Source organism: Podarcis tiliguerta (genome assembly GCF_965153285.1).
Source record: "Podarcis tiliguerta genome assembly, chromosome: 7".
NCBI classification, from domain to species: Eukaryota; Metazoa; Chordata; class Lepidosauria; order Squamata; family Lacertidae; genus Podarcis; species Podarcis tiliguerta.
The window spans coordinates 45,883,182-45,905,341 of record NC_139540.1 but is presented as its reverse complement, the minus strand read 5'-3'; the positions used below and the strand labels follow the sequence as shown (position 1 = coordinate 45,905,341).

At 42.8% G+C, this 22,160-nt stretch overlaps 1 protein-coding gene and 1 long non-coding RNA gene across 3 annotated transcripts; one reads left to right on the top strand and one right to left on the bottom strand.

Moving 5' to 3' along the window:
• Positions 1-6,838, top strand: LOC310682008. Its single transcript, XR_014513720.1, has 3 exons — positions 1-1,644; positions 2,853-2,928; positions 3,093-6,838. It is a non-coding gene; the product is annotated as an uncharacterized lncRNA (long non-coding RNA).
• Positions 6,839-12,515: 5,677 nt separating this feature from the next.
• MYL12B (myosin light chain 12B) lies at positions 12,516-22,160 on the bottom strand. 2 transcript variants are annotated; one of them, XM_083450250.1, is made up of 4 exons: positions 21,799-22,160; positions 15,534-15,732; positions 15,185-15,346; positions 12,516-13,025 (listed from the first exon to the last, which is right to left on the bottom strand). In XM_083450250.1, the coding sequence occupies exons 2-4, from the start codon at positions 15,715-15,717 to the stop codon at positions 12,853-12,855; spliced, it is 519 nt and encodes a 172-aa protein (XP_083306376.1). In that variant the 5' UTR covers positions 15,718-15,732; positions 21,799-22,160; the 3' UTR covers positions 12,516-12,852. The 2 variants fall into 2 exon arrangements, with proteins under 2 accessions (XP_083306376.1, XP_083306375.1); XM_083450249.1 differs by lacking the exon at positions 21,799-22,160 and adding an exon at positions 17,945-18,052.

The window sequence follows — 22,160 nt, the reverse complement described above, 5'->3', positions numbered from 1 at the left end:
TTTCTCCCCTTTTTGTAACCATGGTATTTTTATGGCTTCTTTGCGCGGAAGTAAGTCACATGCAGGATTGCAGCCTCAAACTGAGGCAGGTGGGGTAAGCGGCGCCTTTAAGGTTGGGGCAGGAGTTGCCATCACTCTCATTTTCCATAGCATAACTAAAGGTCATGTGGCGGCCACAGAAAAGTTTTGTGAGTGGTTTTCCCCCCTTCTCAAAACAAATTCAACCTGTCATTAGCCACGGGATGGCACGCGAGAACTTGTTTTTCGCAAGCCAGTCCCATTGAGCTCAATGCACCTTTCCCTAGCAAAGGACTGCAGCCCTGACGTCTCGGGATAGACATAAAATAACGAGTCATGTGGTACCTTAACATAGGAATATAGCCTTACACCGAGGACACATTCAAACCGGACAAACCACATTTAAAGTGATACCACCCCAAAAGATGCTGGGAAGTGAAGTTTTGTTAAGGGTGCTGAGAGTTGTTAGAAGACCCTTATTTCCCTCCCAGAGCTACAATTTCAGAGCGGTTTAACTAGAAAACCCTCTTCCTGCGGCTCTCAGAATTCTTCCGTGGAAGCCTTGACTGTTTAAAGTGGTCTCATGGCGTGAACGTGGCTTGAGTCACACGTCGGCTGCGTCTAGTTCACAGTGACTCTCCAGGATATCAGATGCCAGAGGCTGAAGCTGGGATCAGTTTTATTTGTTGCGGCGTTAGAGTCATGGGCTTTAGTCCACGAAATCTTATGCCACGAAATAAATGTCCTAAAGCTGGAAAATGCCGCAAGACTCTTCCGTGTAAGAGCCTAACTAGACCGCCCTCTGGAATATGTGTGCCGGGAATTAGGCACAGTCCTGAAGAACTACCTCCCGCCGAGTTGGTGTTGCGCGGCATGCCATTTATTACGCTACCGGGAAAGGGACCAGGAAGGACGCTGTCAGTTGAGTAACAATCCCCTGCAGCGCCAGCCGGGTTTGCTCGCCCCAGACTTGGGAGGCGCTTCGGTGGAAGGCTCCTCCTGCGGGCGGCCGAGATTGAGTGGCGAACACCTCACATCCGGAGCTGCTGGGGGCGCCGCCCAGGCAGCCGCGCTTGAATCACTCCCGATCCCGCTGGCGGCCAATGTGCTGGAAGGAGACGCGGCCCCGGGAGGAGGAGGAGGAGGAGGCGGCGAAGGCGCGGCCTTCCCCGAAGAAAGAGCAGCCTGTGTGACTTGCAACGGGTTTGTGCGGGGCAGCAGCTTCCTCGTTTGCAAAGCAAAAGTTGACGCTGCTGCTCTCGCCGCGTGTCGCCCCAGTGCCACAAATCCTACTGTGACGTAGCTCAAGTTGGAGAGAGAGAGAGAGAGAGAAAGTGTGTGTTTTGAAAGTTGAAGGCACTTCTTTTCAAAGCTCAAGAGGGAGTTTGGTTCTTGTGGGTTGACGACCTGGTCCAAGCGACCCACGGAAATTGACTCGGACAAAAAAGAAAATCAAACAGGTCTAGGGCTCCGTTATAGGCAAACAACAGCAACCAACACACACATACATACACAGAGGGCTGTTCAGTGAGCTTGAACGTTTTATGCGGGGAAAGGTGTTTTTGTTGGAAAGAGTCGGATGTGTTTCTCGGGCTGAAAGGGAGTGACTCATGGAATTTGCTTCAGGTACTTTTTTCTTCCTCCCAGCTGTTTTGTCTGAGGTTACAGCTGGGGTTTCACACAGCATACTAGTTCTTAAGTAATCGGAGGCAGTTTTTTTGTTTAAAGGAGAGATTAACAGGATATGTCAAGAACAATCAAAACAGCCTGACAGGCCTAGCAGCTGTTGTCCTTACTCACAGGCATGCTCATGTTTGCCTATTATTTTAGGAGAGCGCCCAGAAGTTTATCAAGGAGGACAGTTCCGGTATCTCTTCCACTCCCAGTGTCTTTTCCATTCCCCTGTAAAACTATCCCACAGATAGGCTTGGCACTGGCACTTGCTAAGATCCCTAGGAGTGCAGAAAGGCCCCCTTATTGACCTGACTATACTGCCACTCCTTGCCCTGCCCATTTTATCAGTGGGAAGCAGTGCCACTTTTAAATGGGAGCCAAACTTGACTGCATTAGGGGTGCGAGTGTTTAGAGGCCCATCGGCAGAACTTTGCAGAGCCCCCCACCCCGAAGTCTGATGCCAGCCATGACCACAAAAGGAGTCTTCTTTCCTATATGGAAAGCACTAATGGGGAAGAAATAAGGTGCTGCAAACCTACTTGGAAGTTGTGCCATCTGCCCTGGAAGGCCCCGGCTCTTTAATCCCAAGTGAGGATCCTGGTTACTTTGCAGCAAAGGAGAAACACCCTGCATGTGTTCAGAAAAAAAAATCCCATGTTTATTATTGCACATATTCCAAGACTGAGTTATGGAACTTTAAATCAACATTTGTTTAGGGTGGCTAGAAGGACACACTGTGATGCACTCAAGTCCTGTTGAAATAAATCTAATTAGAAATGCTATTTAAATTGACTTTGTCCAGTGCAGACAAACTTTCAGATCTCATTAATGGGGGCTACTTGCACATGAAGGGTTGTGAACACTTGGTACATTGCAATAATTATTAATCAGTTTTACTTCAAAATCTCATAAATAGGACTTACTCCTAGGAACTACATTTAGGATTATGGATTTGCAACACAATCATATGCATGTTTGCTCAGAATTAACTCCTGTTGATTTCAGTGAGATCTGTATAGGACTGCAGCCTTCATTTCCTTTCAAGGTGATAGTGCTTTATTTATATATAGTTATTGTGATATATAAATTACCGCAATTCCTTAAAACCCAAATACTTAATACTTCATAGTAACATTTTGTTATCTCTTTTATCCTCACAGTGAGTATTGCTTCTCAGATGAGGTTGCATAGTTCTAACTTGTCTGCGCCTAATCCAGACTGAGTTGCAACTGACAGGTAAGCAGTGGCGTAGCATGGGGGGTGCAGGGGGGGCCGGCCACACCGGGCGCAACATCGGGGGGGGGGCGCGCTCGCACTCGCAGTGCTAAAATCCACAGGTTAGGGGGCGCAAATTACTTGCCTTGCCCCGGGTGCTGACAACCTACGCTACGCCACTGCAGGTAAGATAGCTATAACAAACATCATCCCTGCTGGCCTCATGGGCTTGGAACCCACTGAAAGTAAAATGTCATATATTGGACTTCAGAGTATCCCAGCTTTCCCATTCAGGCCCCAGAACATTATATTCTTATGTGCAACCCAGTCTCCAAGTGATAAGAAACTTAAGGGGTACCAGCACTTACCTCTGGTTCTGTTTCCTTGAAATGAAGGTCACTGACAATTGAAGGGTCTATTTGATATATGGTTTCATTTACGCATATGTACAAGCCAAACATAAGATGGAAGGGTTCACAGCACTAACAGTCCAACAGATCTTACTTTCCCGTTAGGTTTTGGGCAGTGTCTGTGTTTCCAAAGTTTCGTTTCAGCACAAAGAGCAGGTCAAGCCACCGTGTCTTTCTAGGTACCAGAGGAACTAGGCTAGAATTGTACCTGGCCTATTATCATCCTATCCCTAGGGTGATGTGGTGTCCAGCCAGGTGGTGGTGGGGAGGCATCTCAAGCTGGGCAACAAGTATTGGGGGAGGACCTCTATGGCAACACACCTGTACTTGACCAACTTCTTAGACATGTAAAAAGGAAGCTTAACAATCTCAGCTAGAGTCATTAACTTAGCAAAGTCGAACAAACAACTACCTTTCCATCAACTTGGCATAGTTTTATTACATATTCAACATTGATAGAACATGGTTATAAGCCTCTGAGAACACATGGCATGACACTTGTTTAAAAACTGAAATGACTTAAAAGTTAAATTTAACCAAATAGATATCAGATGCTTTGGGGGGGGTGTAGAAACATCAGCTGTGTATGAATCACTGTTTATGAATGATATATAATGCAAATAGGGACGCGGGTGGCGCTGTGGGTAAAACCTCAACGCCTAGGACTTGCCGATCGCATGGTCGGCGGTTTGAATCCCCGCGGCGGGGTGCGCTCCCGTCATTCAGTCCCAGCGCCTGCAAACCTAGCAGTTCGAAAGCACCCCCGGGTGCAAGTAGATAAATAGGGACCGCTTACCAGCGGGAAGGTAAACGGTGTTCCGTGTGCTGTGCTGGCTCGCCAGATGCAGCTTGTCACGCTGGCCACGTGACCCGGAAGTGTCTGCGGACAGCGCTGGCTCCCGGCCTATAGAGTGAGATGAGCGCACAACCCTAGAGTCTGGCAAGACTGGCTCGTACGGGCAGGGGTACTTTTACCTTTACCTTTTATATCGCAAATAAAGACAAAAGTTAGGCATTGAAAAAGCTTAACAAAGAGACTGGTTTACTACTTCAAAAGCTCCTTCCAGTACAGAATCCCATTTTACAGATAATAAAATGTTGAGGATTATATCCAGACTCACATATCCTCATCATATAACACTATTGTATCTATCAAAGCTTACAATACTGATATTTCAAACTTCCTCAAATGCCAACTAGTCAAACCTTCCTCATCACTTTCCCTCATCACTCCAGGCCCTTCCATTAACCTTGTATGTATTCCAGGGGACTGCATAGTCATCTACGTCTGAAATCCAAAATACTCAGATTGTACCTCTACCTAACCAATTAATTAGGCACCCTTACAAAATCCTGCCCACCTAGCAGTTTGAAAGCATGTCCAAGCGCAAGTAGATAAATAGGTACCGCTCCAGCGGGAAGGTTAACGGCATTTCCGTGCACTGCTCTGGTTCGCCAGAAGCGGCTTAGTCATGCTGGCCACATGACCTGGAAGCTGTCTGCAGACAAACACCAGCTCCCTCGGCCTATAGAGTGAGATGAGTGCACAACCCGAGTCATCTGCGACTGGACCTAACGGTCAGGGGTACCTTTACAAAAAGAAAGGTGCCTTATTATCTATCTATATCTATCTGTCTATCTGTCTGTCTATCTATCTATCTATCTATCTATCTATCTATCTATCTATCTATCTGGTTTGTTTCTTACCTACTCTTTACCATAAGGCCCCAGGGCGAGTTATAACAATACAACATACAATTGTATAAAGAGTGCTGCAATTCTATAAGAAGTGGGATCCTAGATGTCCAGATAAATCAAATTGATTGTTTATGTTTTTCATTGCTGCCACTGTATCATGCTCTTAAAGGCATAAGAAGAATTCTAGAGGATTTGCCTTTATAGTATAATTGGTATAAAACCTATAGTGTACAGAGATTGTGAGCTTTTTAACATTTGTGCAAGCCTGGTAAACATTAAATATATCTATATTGCCATCTATACTTTTTTTGAAAAACAACAACAACCCAAGACTGGGGTGGAGTGGCTGGTGAAACTCAGCCAGATGGGCAGGGTAGAAATAATAAATTATTATTATTAAGACTTGTCAGTCACCAACCCCAGAAAAGCTCTCATTTCTGTCTGGAGGTATTGCTATCTACCATTTTGGAGAGTAAGGCAAACTTACTGGGCAACAAGTATCAGCAGTGGCAGCCCCCTGACTGTTCCTCCCTAGATGTCCCCTCTCTCCCTCACTCTTTCTCACACACAGCCAATGCCAGGACTGAAGGAAGATTCAACTGCCATCGCATTCAGCTCCTGTGCACAGAATTGGGAGTGGGAATGCCATCTTGCCCTTTGCCTCAAGTGGCAAAATGTCTTGGGTCCTCCTGCGCACATTTTAGTGTACTTTGCCAATCAGGCACAGATGTATTAGAGGCCAAGATTATTGCTCCTAATCTATCCACAAGGGCAGCTGAATAAATAGTTTGCCTTGCCCCTTTAAACTGATGGATCTTACTGATTTTCATAACTGTGTGGGGAAATGCATTGATTAATACTTAGGACAATTTTATGGAAGGCCTGGTCCATATATTGAACAAGGGGTTAATCTAGGTTTCTTCTCTTGCCATTCTCGCCGAGTACAAACCTGGCAATTCTTAAGATATCATATAGCTGCTGGTGGATCACTTCTGGCAAATGCAATGATACATGGTAAGGTCAATTGGAAGGGCAGTTCAATGATGGTAGTGAAGAAAGCTTATGTCTCTTAACACCAGTGTATTTGCACAGTGCCACCTGGTGGAGTGGACTATTAAATCCATGTTAGTCAGTCCAGAGACTGAATCATTCTATAGCATTCTGGAATATGCACAAATTCCTTAAATAAAATGCTTGTGTCCTTTCTGACAGTAAACCCATCTGCATGAAAAGTTCCATGCATGTCTGCATAACTTGTTTGCCTGCTGAGCCCTTGTGGCTTGGCTTGCCTAACCACATTGAATGTAATGTGCAAAGTACTTGGACATACATACAGGTCAACGGATATATGGTTCACGTATGTGCAGTTTCCCCAGTAAAATGGAGGTTAAGGTGGGTCACAGGTTACTGATCCTGTGTGTGTGGGTCTTGACATGTGCGCACACACAACACACTCATTATGCCCAATGCAAATAGGCAAAATGGGTCTACAGACAGAAAGGCATGCAGCAGAATCTCACAGCTCTACCACACCTTGACTATAGACAGGATGCCATCACCTAAGACATATCAGTCTAACCAACAAAGAGATAGAGAAGTCACCATAGAGACAAAAGTACAAGGATAGTCTGGGAATCTGGAGATTCCTCTCTCTGTGTCTTAACTCCATGCAAATCCCTCTGCTGCAAGCTGAGTTGCACTCAAACTTCCAACAAATCCTATATATGTCTACTCAGAAATTTATAAAACTGCAGACTTAATGTATTATTTATGCCAGAGGAAACTGACACCAATAAATTAATATAATCCAGGAATTAATTTCATTTTTCCAAGGGAAATTTACTTTCCCAGAGCACATAAAATTCGAAGTGTGCTGAAATTAAAAGATTACTTAATCAGCAGAATAAGGACTGTAGAAAGAGTAACACATGTACAAAATAAGTTTGTAGTCAAACATAAGAGTTCTGTTTACTTTTATATTAGACCACGAACATCATGGGTTTTATTAGACCATGAACATCTAATTTTTATAATCTGACTACGGCAAAGGTGAAGACTCCTGCAGTAATTTTATTGGCAATTGGTTGCTTCTCCTTGGTATTAGTGTTTGAAGCATGTTGTAAAACAGAAATCACATAATTATTTCAAGCAACTGAAGTGGAAACCACAAGTTTTCTCTTTAGCTCCTGAAAGTTTTCATTTCCATTCTATGGCAGCCCTGGATTTGATTCTGGCAGTATGTTGATGGTGAATGTGGCTGACAATTCTTGATAGGATACAGTGGGCTCTGCACATTATGCAAACAGATCTTCTGCAGTGCCAGAATATAATTTCAGTAGAAAGAAACTCAACAGCTGTCACAGGTAAAAAATGTTTTGCAATCATATCCAAACGCTTGTTGCTATGAAGAGACCCAGGAGGGAATCACGTTAAGTGTAATCAGAAAATAATTTGGTAATTTTTCACCTGTGGTCAGTCTAGGTTAAATCACTACTTTGTTAAAAGAATAACTTTATTGAAGTTCAGATCAGCCCAAATCATTAGCATTTATAAAGCTGTGGGAATCTCATTATGATGTCTGACTTGGTCTAAGGCAGCTCCCTATCCTCTTTATTTAAAAGCCTGGATCATTTTTGCTCCAGGTTGCACATGATTGTGACTGCTCTTGTCTGCAAAGGGGGGATCTGTGTATGAAATTGTCAAGGAAGCTCTTTATATGATGGCTTGATATTTAGCAAGGTTAAATGGAGTTCTGCCAAGGCAGGATTTTAGGGGCAGAAATCCAGGGCTTCACCCAGCAGAATGAACAAAAAATCCCCCAGTGACTTACCACATTTTGTAGTAGTTAAGTAAACACATTACCACCAAAAGAGGAAAACCTCCATGAGATTATTCAGTCTATAAAGAGTCTAGAAGTGCCTTACAGTACTACTGGTTTCACACAGAAGGTGCCTCATTGCACAGGCAAAGTTTGCTGGCAGAAAGGGGAGATTTATTTCAGTGCAGGAAAAGCGAAGTGTCAATGACCAAATGAAAGGGTGAAGCAGAGGGCAAAGAAGAGAAAGTGACTGGTCCCAAGTCAACCAGTGAGCTTTATTGTTGAGTGAGGATTTGAACTCACAAATATCCCCATTCTTAGTCTAACATTCTAGCAGTGGCATTATTCCTATAGGAAGAGAGTTTGCAGCCAAGATAGTAACAGAGGCTACATGCAGACAACATTTTAAAACAATCTTTGGGCCACAGCCTTGTTCCATGGACAGCAGGCTGCAAAGCAATGCACCAGACCATCGTATAGAAGCCCAAGGCCCTCTTTGTTGCCAACAAGCCATGCTGCATCCCATGCCAACTGACGCATACTAGTCTGTGGGCGGTATCCAGCTAAATCAAGCTCATAGTAGGTCCCATTGAAATCAGTGGACTTCAAATTGGTCATGACTAATTTAGGTGTATTGATTTCACTGGCTCTACTCGAAGCATGATTTTCTCATGTTTCACAAACTGTAGGATCAGAAGGGGACCTGGACACTTGCTAAGCTCCCCTGTGCTCTATTTTCCTTGTCTCATCTACTTTATTGCAAAATAAAAATTAAAAAAGGCACAAAAACGGCATTTTTAAAAAGTCTGTTAAACTGTCAAACAGTAAAAACATGGTTCAGGGGCTTAATAATAACTGCGCAATTTAATCTCCTTAATTGAAAGGGCAAATATGTATTTGATGACCTCAAGCAAAGGAGCACCTGCAATTAATTAAAATACTTTATAAGTATAGCAGAGATGCTTTCCAGGGAAGATGTACACGGGCGTTGAAAGCTTTCTAACCGCAAGGAAAACATGAAATATAAAAGGTTGTCTCTGATAGTTTATAGCTACATAGTTAATAAACACATATGTATTCCTACTTAGGGACGCGGGTGGCACTGTGGGTTAAACCACAGAGCCTAGGACTTGCTAATCAGAAGGTCGGCGGTTCAAATCCCCGCAACAGGGTGAGCTCCCGTTGCTCGGTCCCTGCTCCTGCCCACCTAGCAGTTCGAAAGCACGTCAAAGTGCAAGTAGATAAATAGGTACCGTCCGGCGGGAAGGTAAACGGCGTTTCCATGCGCTGCTCTGGTTTGCCAGAAGCAGCTTATTCATGCTGGCCACGTGACCCAGAAGCTGTACGCCAGCTCCCTCAGCCAATAAAGCGAGATGAGCAGCGCAACCCCAGAGTCAGTCACAACTGGACCTAATGGCGAGGGGTCCCTTTACCTTTATTCCTACTTAACAGCTAGCTCAGGGGGTGGCCCTGACAGTCAGCTTCCTCCTCCTGTCTCAGTTTTGATCTTGTAGAACTCAACAAGAGGATGGGGGCAAAATTAAAATTAGCTGGTTTCACCTCCCATTGCTGTGTCTCTGTCTGATATTGGCTTTGGCTCCACCTGCTGTTGGCCTCCCTGCATTCCAATCTACCAGTCTCAATAAGCAGCATGTATGAGAACTGCATTGAGTTCAATTGAACCCTGCTTGTCTCATTCCTCTCCAATGTGTGTGCCTCCCATATCCCCAAGTGACCCTTCATCTCTGCATAACACAAGTTAAATCACATGAGTAACTGTTGGGGACTGGGTGGAGAAAAAGGAGATATGTGTTGGGGAAATTAAGAGGCTCCCTTTCTGGAGGCCAATGATGACAAGATAATAAATTCAATAACAATACAAGCTATAGTGATGTATTCCTTTGTAGTGACTTCTGCAACTGAGATTGCTACCCCTCATGTGCAATCAACAAATATTATTGAATTCATTAGCTTGTTATTACTGACCTCCAGTAAGGGGACCTCCTAATTTTTCCTACATATGGAAACTCCCATTTTGCGCAATACCTCACCTCTCACACTACCTGCATGCATAGCCCTGTGTCCATGGTGGGAGATGGAATGAAGAGAAAGAGGACGCTGTTGGCATCACTACAAATGGGCATTGTACCCATGCTCAACTGGATTAAGCCCTGGGAATGTTAATAAATTTATTATCGGCCCAGCATATTAAGTACAGGATAACTGGTGTTTTCATTACCTTCAATGAACTCTTGTGGAGCAAATTACTTGAAGATTCATAGCCTCGCTGAATATAATGAACCCTGCTTTTTTAGAACATGACACTTCCAAAAAACTCTAGAGAAGTTTCCATGGTTCTATAATAATCTGGTAACCCAATCCTACTTTATTCTCATCCTGCAGTGAGGAAGAAATAAACTTCATGGACAGGCAACTTACCCTACTTACTATTGCAACTGTGCTCTAGAGCTGGGGTGGTACCTTCCGGCTGTTGTGGGACTCCAACTCCCATCAACCCCATCTAGCATGGCCTGTGGTCAAGGATAATGGGAGTTGTAGATATTTCAAGAACAGCGGGGGACCCAAGGTTGGGTACTGTTTGCTCTGACTGGATTACAATGGTGGTGTGACACACCACCCCTTTTGGTCTGCAGAACCTTTACCCAGCTGCTGGTGTTTGCTAGCTAACATCAGGTGGATTGGTTTTGGGACCAATAGCAACACTTAGTATCCTGTGCTAAGGATGCATCCATTGTCACTGAGAAAATGGCTAGATGTGACAATAATAATTTTAAAAACTCTATTAAGGAAACAAGGTAAGGGACTGAAGTTACAATGTAACTCTGTTTCAGCCAGCGGTTTGTAAGAAGAGAATTACTGCATATATACTCTACTGTTATGGGACGCGGGTGGCGCAGAGGGTTAAACTACAGAGCCTAGGACTTGCCGATCAGAAGGTCGCGGTTCGAATCCCCGTGACGGGGTGAGCTCCCATTGCTCGGTCCCTGCTCCTGCCAACCTAGCAGTTCGAAAGCACATCAAAGTGCAAGTAGATAAATAGGTACCGCTCCAGTGGGAAGGTAAACGGCGTTTCCGTGCGCTGCTCTGGTTCGCCAGAAGCGGCTTAGTTATGCTGGCCACATGACCCAGAAGCTGTACGCTGGCTCCCTCGGCCAATAAAGCGAGATGAGCGCCGCAACCCCAGAGTCGGTCACGACTGGACCTAACGGTCAGGAGTCCCTTTACCTTTATACTCTACTGTTAGAAGTTTTAAAAGCCAGTATCCTCAATCCATAAACTGTTGCTGCTTTTGAAATAAAAGGATTTGGTCATTTTATCAAAACAGCAATGAACCCCTCAACAGGGTTTAAATAATAAGCATTTATTGCATACTTGGCAAGTAGCCTTTCAAGAATCTCCTGCTGTAGAGATCTTTCAGACATTCCAATATGATGCACTGTAGTAACCATGCCCTTGACAGCTGCACACACACTCTTGGGAAGGGAAAGCTGGCTGGGTGGTCTGAGGCAGGGTACTTTGTTTAAAGGAGGAAAAGATTAGCTATCTAGACAGAAGAGAATTTTTAAAAACACAAATCATTACAAAATGCCAGCTTCAACAGAACAAGACTCTGTAGAATATACACAAGTCTGGCATTACGATGGGGAAGTTGAGGCTCAAGAAAATTACAGATAATTTCAGATTAAGATAACAAATCCAAACCCAGATACATCTCACAGAATAAGCATGTGATGGTAGGACTTGAACATTAAAACAATGGGAAGCTAAAGGAATCAACTTGATCTGGAGTATAGTTTAATTTTACAAACGTTTGTTCTGCCTTCTTTATGGTTTAGCTAATAAAAAAAATGTAGTTTTCTGCAGTTTTCAACTATGGCAGAAAAGTGCCTCAATTTGGAATATTGGCAGGATTTGACTACATTATTGATGGTTTCAAGCCTTCACTAGGCGTTTCCCACAGCAAGCACACAACTTGTAGACGTCAGACAGAAGCATACACCCATCTTAGAAACTTTTTGTGTTTGGTTTCCCAGATGGTTGTGGTCATGTGTTTCTCACAGCGATTTTGAGCTGCTCATTTGTCATCCCATTGGACTATTTCTCATAATTGAACATGGAAAATTGTTCTAACAGTTGGATGTGGCATGTGCCTGTAACGTCCTTTCCATGCCGCAAGTGGGTAAGTCTCCAACTTATTCTCCAATAGACAGTAATTGCTTATAGACTGGCAAAGAAAGTATTTGCAGTCCATTTAAAAAACCTGTATCATTTTGACACAATTCTATGAATTATTTTAGGAAACAGGAAAAATAACACAACTGCTGCCTGCTAGATCAGATTAAATAAGGGAAGCTCCTTCTAAATTTATAAACACCAAGTTTATTTATAAACACCAAAATCTACGTGTTTGTGAGTATCTGCTCAACAGGACTGTGGAGGCCAGAAAGCAGAATCTGAAAAGTTGCCAGTAACTAATCCTTGCCCTGCAAAAAGTTTAGATCACCACATTTGTGATTCACAATGCTGCAGTTCAGTCTTAAATGAAAGAAACAGTTCTTTACATCACGATAAGCTCCAGCATACTGCTTCCCATCTTGTTTTTTGGGGGGAATGTATAAACTCTGGACTCTAAACACTTAATAAAATTTCACTTCACAATGCAGCATTTGAGGTATTTTATTGATATAGCAATCTTATTTCAAAATGGCATTATTACAAAATGTAAAAATCCAGCTAAACCAGAAACATTGAGACGTTTTTCCTGGACCTTCAGAGTCATTGATCTTATCCTCCAACTCTCTCACCACAACTACAATCCCCATTGCCAACCTGATTATACAGGTGCAAGATGTGCCAGAATGCCTGGTATAGATAAATACATCAAGAAAGGCAAAAGCTGTAAAGCTAAATGCATGCAACAGGTTCTACCAGGAAAAAACCCCTCAAAGATAACTGCAGGTGAGATCTAAAGAAAATGGCAGAGGCAAGAGTTCTGTTTTAGTCATCTTTGTCTTTTGCTCCATGTTTAAGGATGCGTGTGAACTCAATGTAGTTGAAATTGCCCTTTTTGTCAATTGGTGCCTCTCTGAAGAGCTCATCTACTTCTTCATCTGTAAACCTGTCTCCCATTGTCGTCAGCAATTCTCTCAGGTAGTCTTCTTGAATGAAACCTAGAAATATAGATTATCAGGAGACATTACATACACAAAATTGGCAAGCTTTATCAAAAGAAACATTCCACTGATATAGTAATAGTTAGGCCATACAATTAAATTATTCAAAAAACAAGGGAATGGCTACCTGAAAACGCTATAGCTATCAATATTTAACTAATATAGTAATAGCCTAGCATTTAAAGCTCCATAGCAAACATTAGGGCTAAGAAGAAAGGATTTAAATACATTTTCTGCTTTAAATTCACTGTTTTCAAAATCTGTTTGTATAAATGCAAGCAGAGAGGACTCACATGCTAGGGTTGTGTCAGTGATAGCCTTTCTGACACCCAGATTATCAGATATCCTTGCAACCTTGGGGTTAGAGAGTAGAGGCTCATACACTAAGTATACTGGGGCAAAGTAAAAATTTAAGTAGTTTTCCCCCATCCCAAATGTCAAAACCACACTTTTTTGTCCCACACACAATCATAGCCTTCCATTTCAGCTAGGAGAGACTCCAGAAACATTTGTGCAAGCCTGGCAAATCAGCTCTCTGCACTGCTCAGCCAATCCTAATCCAAAAATATTTCTATGACCAGGAGAGCCCTGCCCTCTGACTTCAGGTAGAGGAACCATGTGAAAAAATAGCATTTTACCAGCATTAGTAATGTGTGTTGGGGTCACCAGCTACGTTTCTGCTTCTCATGTACCCACTTACGATAGTTATTAGCTGCTTAGCACTGTTGTATTTTGAATTCTGTTCCATTCTTGGTTTAATAATAATAACAACAATACAGTGGTACCTCCGGTTAAGAACTTAATTTGTTCTGGAGGTCCGTTCTTAACCTGAAACTGTTCTTAACCTGAAGCACCACTTTAGCTAATGGGGCCTCCCGCTGCCGCTGCGCAATTTCTGTTCTCATCATGAAGCAAAGTTCTTAACCCGAGGTAATATTTCTGGGTTAGCGGAGTCTGTAACCTGAAGCGCCTGTAACCCGAGGCACCACAGTAATATTAACAAAATTTATAATAGCCACCAATCCTATATTATGTAGCATTGAGGATGCAATAATGCATCTGAACAAATGAAAGCAGCTGTAAAAGGATATTATGGGACATGAGCTGCCACTGATTTGAGATCGGACCTTTCACCTTGTAGTTATTTATATTCTGTAATGTACCTCAGTTCCCCACCAGGACTCCCCACCCCAATGATTGAAAAGCATTTCAATAATGTTAAGATGAAAGCTCTTGAAATAAGGTATTTCAGACTGTATTAGTTCATCATAAAGCTTTTGAGACGTATATAAAGAACAAATAATATTAATCCTGTGAGGTATATGCAGCACCAAGGACTTTTAAAGTGCCCCTTTGCAAATATTTATTTAGGCTCAGAAGTCTTTTGCTTCTTAGTTGTTCCAAAGACAACATCATTCACAGCCCTGGTTTGTAGCTATCAACTTGTCCATTCTGGTTTGCTGCTTCGGAGGCTTTCTACTACTGAAAATAAAAAAAAGCTTTGCCAGATCAGATCAAAGACCCATCTAGTCCAGTATTCTGTTCTCACAGTGACTAAGCAAACACATATGAGAAGCCCAGCTGTAGGAATTGAGTGCAATAGCCCTAACCTACCTCTGATTTCCAGCAACTGGTATTCAGAAGCATACTGACTCTGATACTAGAGGGGTGGGGGAAAAGTGGATCAGGATCTGCTGCTAGATCTCTGGATTATTTGCAGTAGATCAACATGGGTTTCTAGTGACAAACCAGCTTTTTCCCTTTCTAAATCAGGGTGTTAGAACCCCTGTTCTGTAGTAACTCAGTTGTACCTGTATGTGTAGGCAATCCCAGTGTATGCTCATTAGATGCTGTAAGTGACTGGCTGCACTCCCAAGCAAACATAATGCATCTAACTGGTGGACCTTAAGGTGTTAGTAAAGAAACACAGTGGAACTCAAAAGCCTGAAGTCTGCCCATTCCTGTACTACATAGCCAACATGAGCAGTAGCCATTGGCATCCTTACCTTCCACGCATTTGTCAAAATCTATGTTTAACTAATACACGTTGCAAGTGTGTCATTTTTCTCAAGTACATTTTATATTTTCATCATAAATACATGTTCACAGTGAAGATCAAAAGCAAAGACGCTATCTTGGGGTTTTTAAGTTCTCACCTGTTGCTTCTTCATCAAAGCAAGCAAAGGCATTCCTGATTACATCTTCTGGATCAGTGCCATTTAATTTCTCTCCAAACATTGTGAGAAACATTGTGAAGTTTATTGGTCCTGGAGCCTCATTCATCATAGCATCTAGGTATTCATCAGTTGGATTCTTCCCTGCAAATCAAATATTCATATTTTAAAGATTATCTATATACTATCATTTACAGAATTAATGTTAACTCATAACACAGGTCTCAAATGTTAAGATAAAAAAAATCCTAGCGCAATATCTGGGAAACAAAGTGAATTTCCCCCTCAACAGAGAAACAACTTAACTGAAAGAAAGGAGAAAAATAATTACCAAGTGAAGCAAGCATATCATGCAGGTCTTCTTTGTCAATGAAACCATCTCTGTTTTGATCAATCATGTTGAATGCCTCTTTGAATTCTTGAATCTGTGACTGATCAAACATAGCAAACACATTGGAAGTGGCACGCTGAGGGCGCTTCTTTGTGGTCTTGGTCTTTGCCCTTTTGCTTGACATGATGGCGGTTGGATTCTATAAGACAGAAAGAGAAAAGAGGTCGTTACTGAAACCTACAAAAACAAAACATGGTATATGGGACATATGGTCTGCAAGGGCTATTTTGCCAGATTCAAAGCCTCATAAGTGCAATTAGTTTTAATTTTCAAGAAACTAGCTAAAATGTGTAATGTGTACACTACTGCATCTTAGTAAAATATAAATCCCAACTGTTAGTATAGGGGGCAGGCACCTAGTCTACCATTTGTCGCTGGGCTCTAACTTCCATCATCTCTGACCACTGACCTTACTGGCTAAGGATGATGGGAATTCAGCAACACCTGAAGAGCTACAGGTCCCACCCCCCCAATTTACGTTGGGTTTAGATATTGGAGAAACCAGGTTCAAATCCTGCTCAATCCAACTTGGGCAGTTTGCGTCAAAATGCATTCTTTCATCACAACTACCCTGTGGAAGTTTGATAGTGTCTAACCCCAACTCTGAGTTCCTTGAAAAAAGGCAGGAGTGGGGGCTACCAATGCACAAAATAAATTATAAGTCATTATGTAGGGGAGTACACTCATTACTTGAACATTTGGTGCTCGCAATACTAGGTTTTTCAGCCACAGCAGGTGGTTGAAATTGAGTATCAGTGCTCCTACAGAATCACATTTAATCCATATTGAGTTAAGAGCAGCAGCCTGGGCTGAAGAGAGACATATCCTTGCTTTTGTTAGTGTCAGTCATGCTTCCTATGCTTGGGAGAGCTTAGCACCTGCTATTTCACCACATGTCAGTCACTATACAGTTCTTCCTTCAGACATGTTAAGCCAACCTTCCCTAAATATGCCCTGATAAACTTTACCCTAACAATTCCCCTTGCCTTTATTGTGATCCTTAGTGAGAAAGCCTTATTAACTCATAGTTTCAACAGCAGATTTTTAAATGGAATTTATATCCCTGGCGTGCCAACAAATTCTTAAGCAATCCAAAAACTACTCTGGTTTTGTACTGGCCACTGACAGATATATTGATCTCTTTGCTTTAAAAATATCATGTTAAATCACCAGTTTAAGCAATAAATCAAGTGTTAAGGCACCCAAAAAAAGGAAAGGGGGAACCCTTTTGCTATATATCAGGATTATGTACTAATTTGGGGGTTTGTAGTGAGTGTCCTCTATTATTTATAAGCAAGTGGGTCATAGCTGTTGTGAGGCAATAGAAAGTGGAATCAAGGTCTCTGGTGGTCAGACATAATCCCACAATGTTAAGAAGCCCTGGCACAGGTATCCCCTACTTGCATATAGGGCTGGATCCAACTGTGTTCCTCTGCTGGTGAAAACTCTTTCATCCAGTGGAGGCTTCTGCAAGAGGAAAGGAGGTGATTTTCACAAATCCCTTTCTCCTACAGCCATTCCAAAGGATCCAAACCTGTAACAAATTGGTGGGCACAGAGAGCAGAAGAGGGAATCAACAAAAATCACCTTCCCCTCTCACTTGCATTTCTGTTAATAGAAGTCTCCACTTCTGTCAATAGAGGGAAACAACTGGATACAACTCAATGTTTGTAGACAGAAATGTGTGTGCAGATACAGAATGACATCAAATAAACTATCAAAAAAGTTCTTTGTGTGTGAGTGAAAAAATATTGAGATTGATGCCTAAAATACTGGGGGATTTGTTAGAAGCACAGAATGGATCTGTTGCACAATGATTTTTTGGCTGCATTTTTGGACACAATTATATTGGAAGTTAAGTACTATAAATCAATAACAGTAATTATTCCCTCTATAATATACACACTACTTTTTGCAACTTAGTTGATCTGTGCTAGCTGGGTGTAGATGAGTTCTCTTTCAAATTAAGTTTGCATTTATAGCATTAAGGATTTGAAAATTATAATCAGAGCACATTTGTTTCTTCTATGTTTTTAAACTTAATTTATCCCATGATACAAACATTCTTTCACTAACTGAGGATCAGACAAAACAAGTCAGTCAACGTAAGTTTTATAACACCCTGAAATCAATTTTACCATTTGCTCCCAGTACTTGGCTCCAAGAAGCTTTGTGAATCTTTACATGAAGATGAAATCATTTTTACAATGTCTAAATCCCATCATAACATTTCAAAACCAAATTCTAGGAATAATACACAATTATTCAGTATAGTTCAGATACTTAGCTTTATAAACAAATCTCCTAACAAAGTACCAAGCCATTCATTTTTTTCTAGAGGAAAGACTTACCATTTCTCAAAATAAGACTGCAGCCCAATAGTTTATCAAGGTTTCAGATGGCAAGAGATGTTGCTGTACGCGAGTTATATGCTAAGGGGAGATCTACAAATAGCAACACTGATTTCATCTACTGATTAACTTCACAATTTTAAACTTGTGTTCCATCTACAACAGTCCTCTGACACACCAGAACACAAATTACTGTTGGACTAAAAATAAACTCAAGTACAAGTCACCCAACAAACATTTACTGCCCTTTCACAACCATAATAGCTTAACAAGCACAACGAATAATGACTTCCATTCAAGGGCCTTCCATTTTAATTCAGATTATAAACAGCTGATTTGCCATATACATAAGCCAACGATTTTAGATTTAAACATGTGGACTACTTGAGGACCATCTTATCAGCATGGATATAACTTACATGTAGGAAAGGCATATAACACTGTGATTATGCCCATCACATATAGACTCTTGTCAGCACAGCCTATGTAAACAGCACTCCTATTTATCCATGGCATTATTATTCCAACTAGTTGAAATAATAATACCAAACATTTATCAAGCAGCTGGTGATGCATATAGAGCAAGTGGCTACATATGATTCTTGCCTATAGTAGACATGCACAGTGTTAGAAACTGAGATATGCAAGCTAGGAGCTAAATGGCACCTTAAACCTAGATTATGGGTGCAACAATGGAATGCCCAGGTGCACTTTTTTATAACAAAGCTGAAAATGAACTGCATCTAAAATATTATGTTCATTTTTCATATGGTCCTTCCCCTGCCCACGCCCAGTCTTCAGAGAGTAGCTGGAAGTGGGGAGGCAGAAAAAGGTCCTCCTTTCCTTCCACTGTAGTGTGTGCACTGTACTGTAATCTGAAATCTTAGGCACAGTACTGTACCCAGAGCTCAGAAACTTATTGCGCTAATGAAATTCCCTGTTGCAAAATGCACCTAGAACAATGGGAGTTTCAAACACTGGACATGCACATCAGAGAAGAGTAATATTTTCATATACATACATAAAGGGTTTTCATCTGAAAAGCTCATACATATTGGGAATTGGTTCAAACTGTATTTTTAGACATTGCCCATCATATATAACCACATAGAAAAAAGTTAAATAGCAAGCAATTTATTTATTTTTTAAAAATGTATCATATACTACCAAGCATGCAAGTTGATACTACAAAAAGTCATAGGTTTTCCCAAGAGAATCAAAACGATTGTACCAACAATAGTGACAAAAAGTAATTTTAATTTTATGATCAGTAGGCTCAATCAAAAGCCCAAGCTTTATGCCCTTTTATGCCTCTTTGGATCAGAAATAGTAAACCTCTGGCCATCCAGAAGTTGGACTATAGCTACTACCACACCTGACAATTGGCAGTGCTTACTTGGACAAATAGGAGCTGGGCATCTGATAACATCTGGAATGCTTACCTTTGCCACCTCTGCTTTGATTGTATTGTTTTGATCATAGCATGCTGAGTAATTTATGGTAACTGTAGTTACCATGCACTGCAAGGCTTGATATACTAGTTTAATTTCAGCCACCAATTTACAAAGGAATGTCCTGTGGATCAGATCATATTCTGTGAGAACTATCACAGAAAACTCAAAGCAAAAAGTGGCAGAAGAACAGAGATTAGAATTCCTCCTACCAAATATCAATTGAAAGTGATATCCAACTACCTTTTGGAAATCTGTGTTTCTTCATCTATTTAAACCTGCTATCTATCTTTACCTTTAATTTAAAGTTGTAAACAACTGCATGTTTGTAATGTATTAGAACTCACTTCTAGGTGACCAGCTAGAGAAAGTTGGGGAGTGGGGGAGAAAAGAGGATGGATGACCTCATATTGACTTTACTTGTAGAGTTGTTTTTAGTGCAAGTCCTATTTTGCTTTGTAAATTTTAAAAGATGGCTGTGCAGCAAAGTTATCTTGTCTAAGAAGTTCTTAACAATTTCAGTCATTTTACATTAGTGGTTTACTGCCAGATTTCAAGGTGTAATTCCTGGGGTGGGGAGGATAGAGTTGCTGTGTAGTGCTGCAGAAACATAACTGCATTAGTTTCGTACTACTTATCTCAGTAAATGGTTTAGTTCCTATTTAACCTCGCTATTTAATCACCTGAGTTTTTACTTCTGGTTTAGTTTAGTGAAACTCCTCCTTTAACATGGCTTCCTTTGGAATGCACTAGGCAGAATGCTGCATGAGGGCTGGAAAAATATTTCAAATTCCTATGTATCCGCAAGTTTCGAGCACCCAAAATAACTTTTTCTTGTCCTAATGTTATGTTCTGCACAAACCTGTCCCAAGTTTATGTTCTGAATATGTAACCACTTCCAAAATTGCTCTGAGCTCAGTTTTCATCAAACTATTACATGTGTAGGTCCACAGTGAGGGAGGCTTTACACATTTAAAAGTGATCAAGGGAAAAACCAGCTCTATAGTGAATTTTACTCTAGTGATTCACTTACAAAAAGAGACTACATTTAGTTCTTGGCCTCTGAAACAAAGCAATCTGTCATATGCACTTTGATCCTGAACTAAACAAGCTGTTGTCAGGATGATCACTCTGTCGGTAGAACACAAGACTCTTAATATCAGGGCTGTAGGTTGGAGGCCCACACATGGCAAAAGATTCCTGCATTGCATGGGGGTTAGACTAGATGACCCTTGTGGTCCCTTCCAACTCAACAATTCTGTGATTCTATACAGTACACTAAACGGTTCATCTTCCAAGTGACGAAAAAAACTATCAAATACTGCCTAACAAAATAATAAGTTCTAGAGTAGCACTCGCCTGGTTGGGAAGAAAACCCAAGTCTTGAGGCAGGTTTGTTTGGCTGCATTTACAGCCTGCCTTTCTTCCCCATTTTACCTGCCCAAGAACCCTGTGAGAAAGGCCAGTCGCGATCCTAATACAACATCACCCAGTGAACCTCACGGCTGAATGGGGATCTGCACCAGCATCTCTACAGTCTTGGTTCCGACACTGCACCAGCGAGAGCTTCTGCAGCCTTTTCAAATATACCACAAGACTCTCCGTTGTATGTTACGAAACTGCCAAAGGCGGCATCCGATCTCCGAGGAGGCAAAGGAAGCGGACAGGATGCTTGCGCGATAAGATGGGAGGGAACCTCCCCTGCCCACCACAGCGAGCTTGTTTGGCAACGGGGGCAAGAGCGGGAGGGAGAGCAGCGCCCGAAAGGGAGGCTCAGGCGGCCGGCAGGTTCGAGCGGCGTTTTCGCTGGCTCCCAGCAGCCAACTGGCGAGAGAGTCAACACCGTCCCAGACGCCCATTAGGCCTGGGCGGCCCCGTCGGGATGGATGCAGCCATTTCTTGACAGGCCGCTTCCATCAGGTTCACGCACGGCAGCCTTCCTGGGCGCAACAGGGTTGGAATCGGGGAAGTCGACATTCCCTGCCCAGAGGCTGTTTAAAACACCAAAGCCGTGTGATTTTGAAATCTGGCACCGACCCCTCACATAATGGGGGGATAACAGAGGCATCTCCGCCCATAAGCTGTGGAAGGCGGCAAACGGGAGAAGGGAGACTTCCAACTGCCCAGCAGCCACCGCCATGACAGCTGCGCCCCACCCCGGCGCGCTCCTGAGGGGAAAGCGGGGGCCCTCCGAGGGCGGGCGGGCGAGCGAGCGAGCGGCGCCCAGGCCCAGTGGGCCTCCTGCTGCTCTCTTGAGGCAGGGAACTGGGGCGCGGAGGCACCACGACGCAGCCCAAAGAGGGGGACGCAGACGGCGCGGGGATTCCTGAACCTCCACCCCCCCCCCATCTCCTCTCCCGAATGCGCCCGTCCACCAAGCAGAACGTTTCCACCCTTTCTCACCTGAGTGGCGATGGATGAGAATCGGTTACGGGAGAAGCCGAGGTAGCAGCGACGGCAGCGGAGCAAAGCAGTTGAACGGCCTCGGCACTTCCGGAAGAGCGAGACACCGGGCCGAACTACTGCCACTCCAGCACAGGGGAGCCGTGGGGGGTGGAAACATGAGTGAACGCGCGTCGTCAGTAAGGAAAACTTCAGGAGCAGACAAAGGGCCAGAAATAGATATTTCCTTCACGAAGGGTTTAGATGTCCCAGTGACCCCGGGGGCAGGGAGAAAGGAAAGTTGGTTCAGCCCTTCCGTCCTCCCCCTGTTGTCGAATTGGTACAGTCCCGTGCGCTCACCGCATTCCAGAAGACGGGGCGGG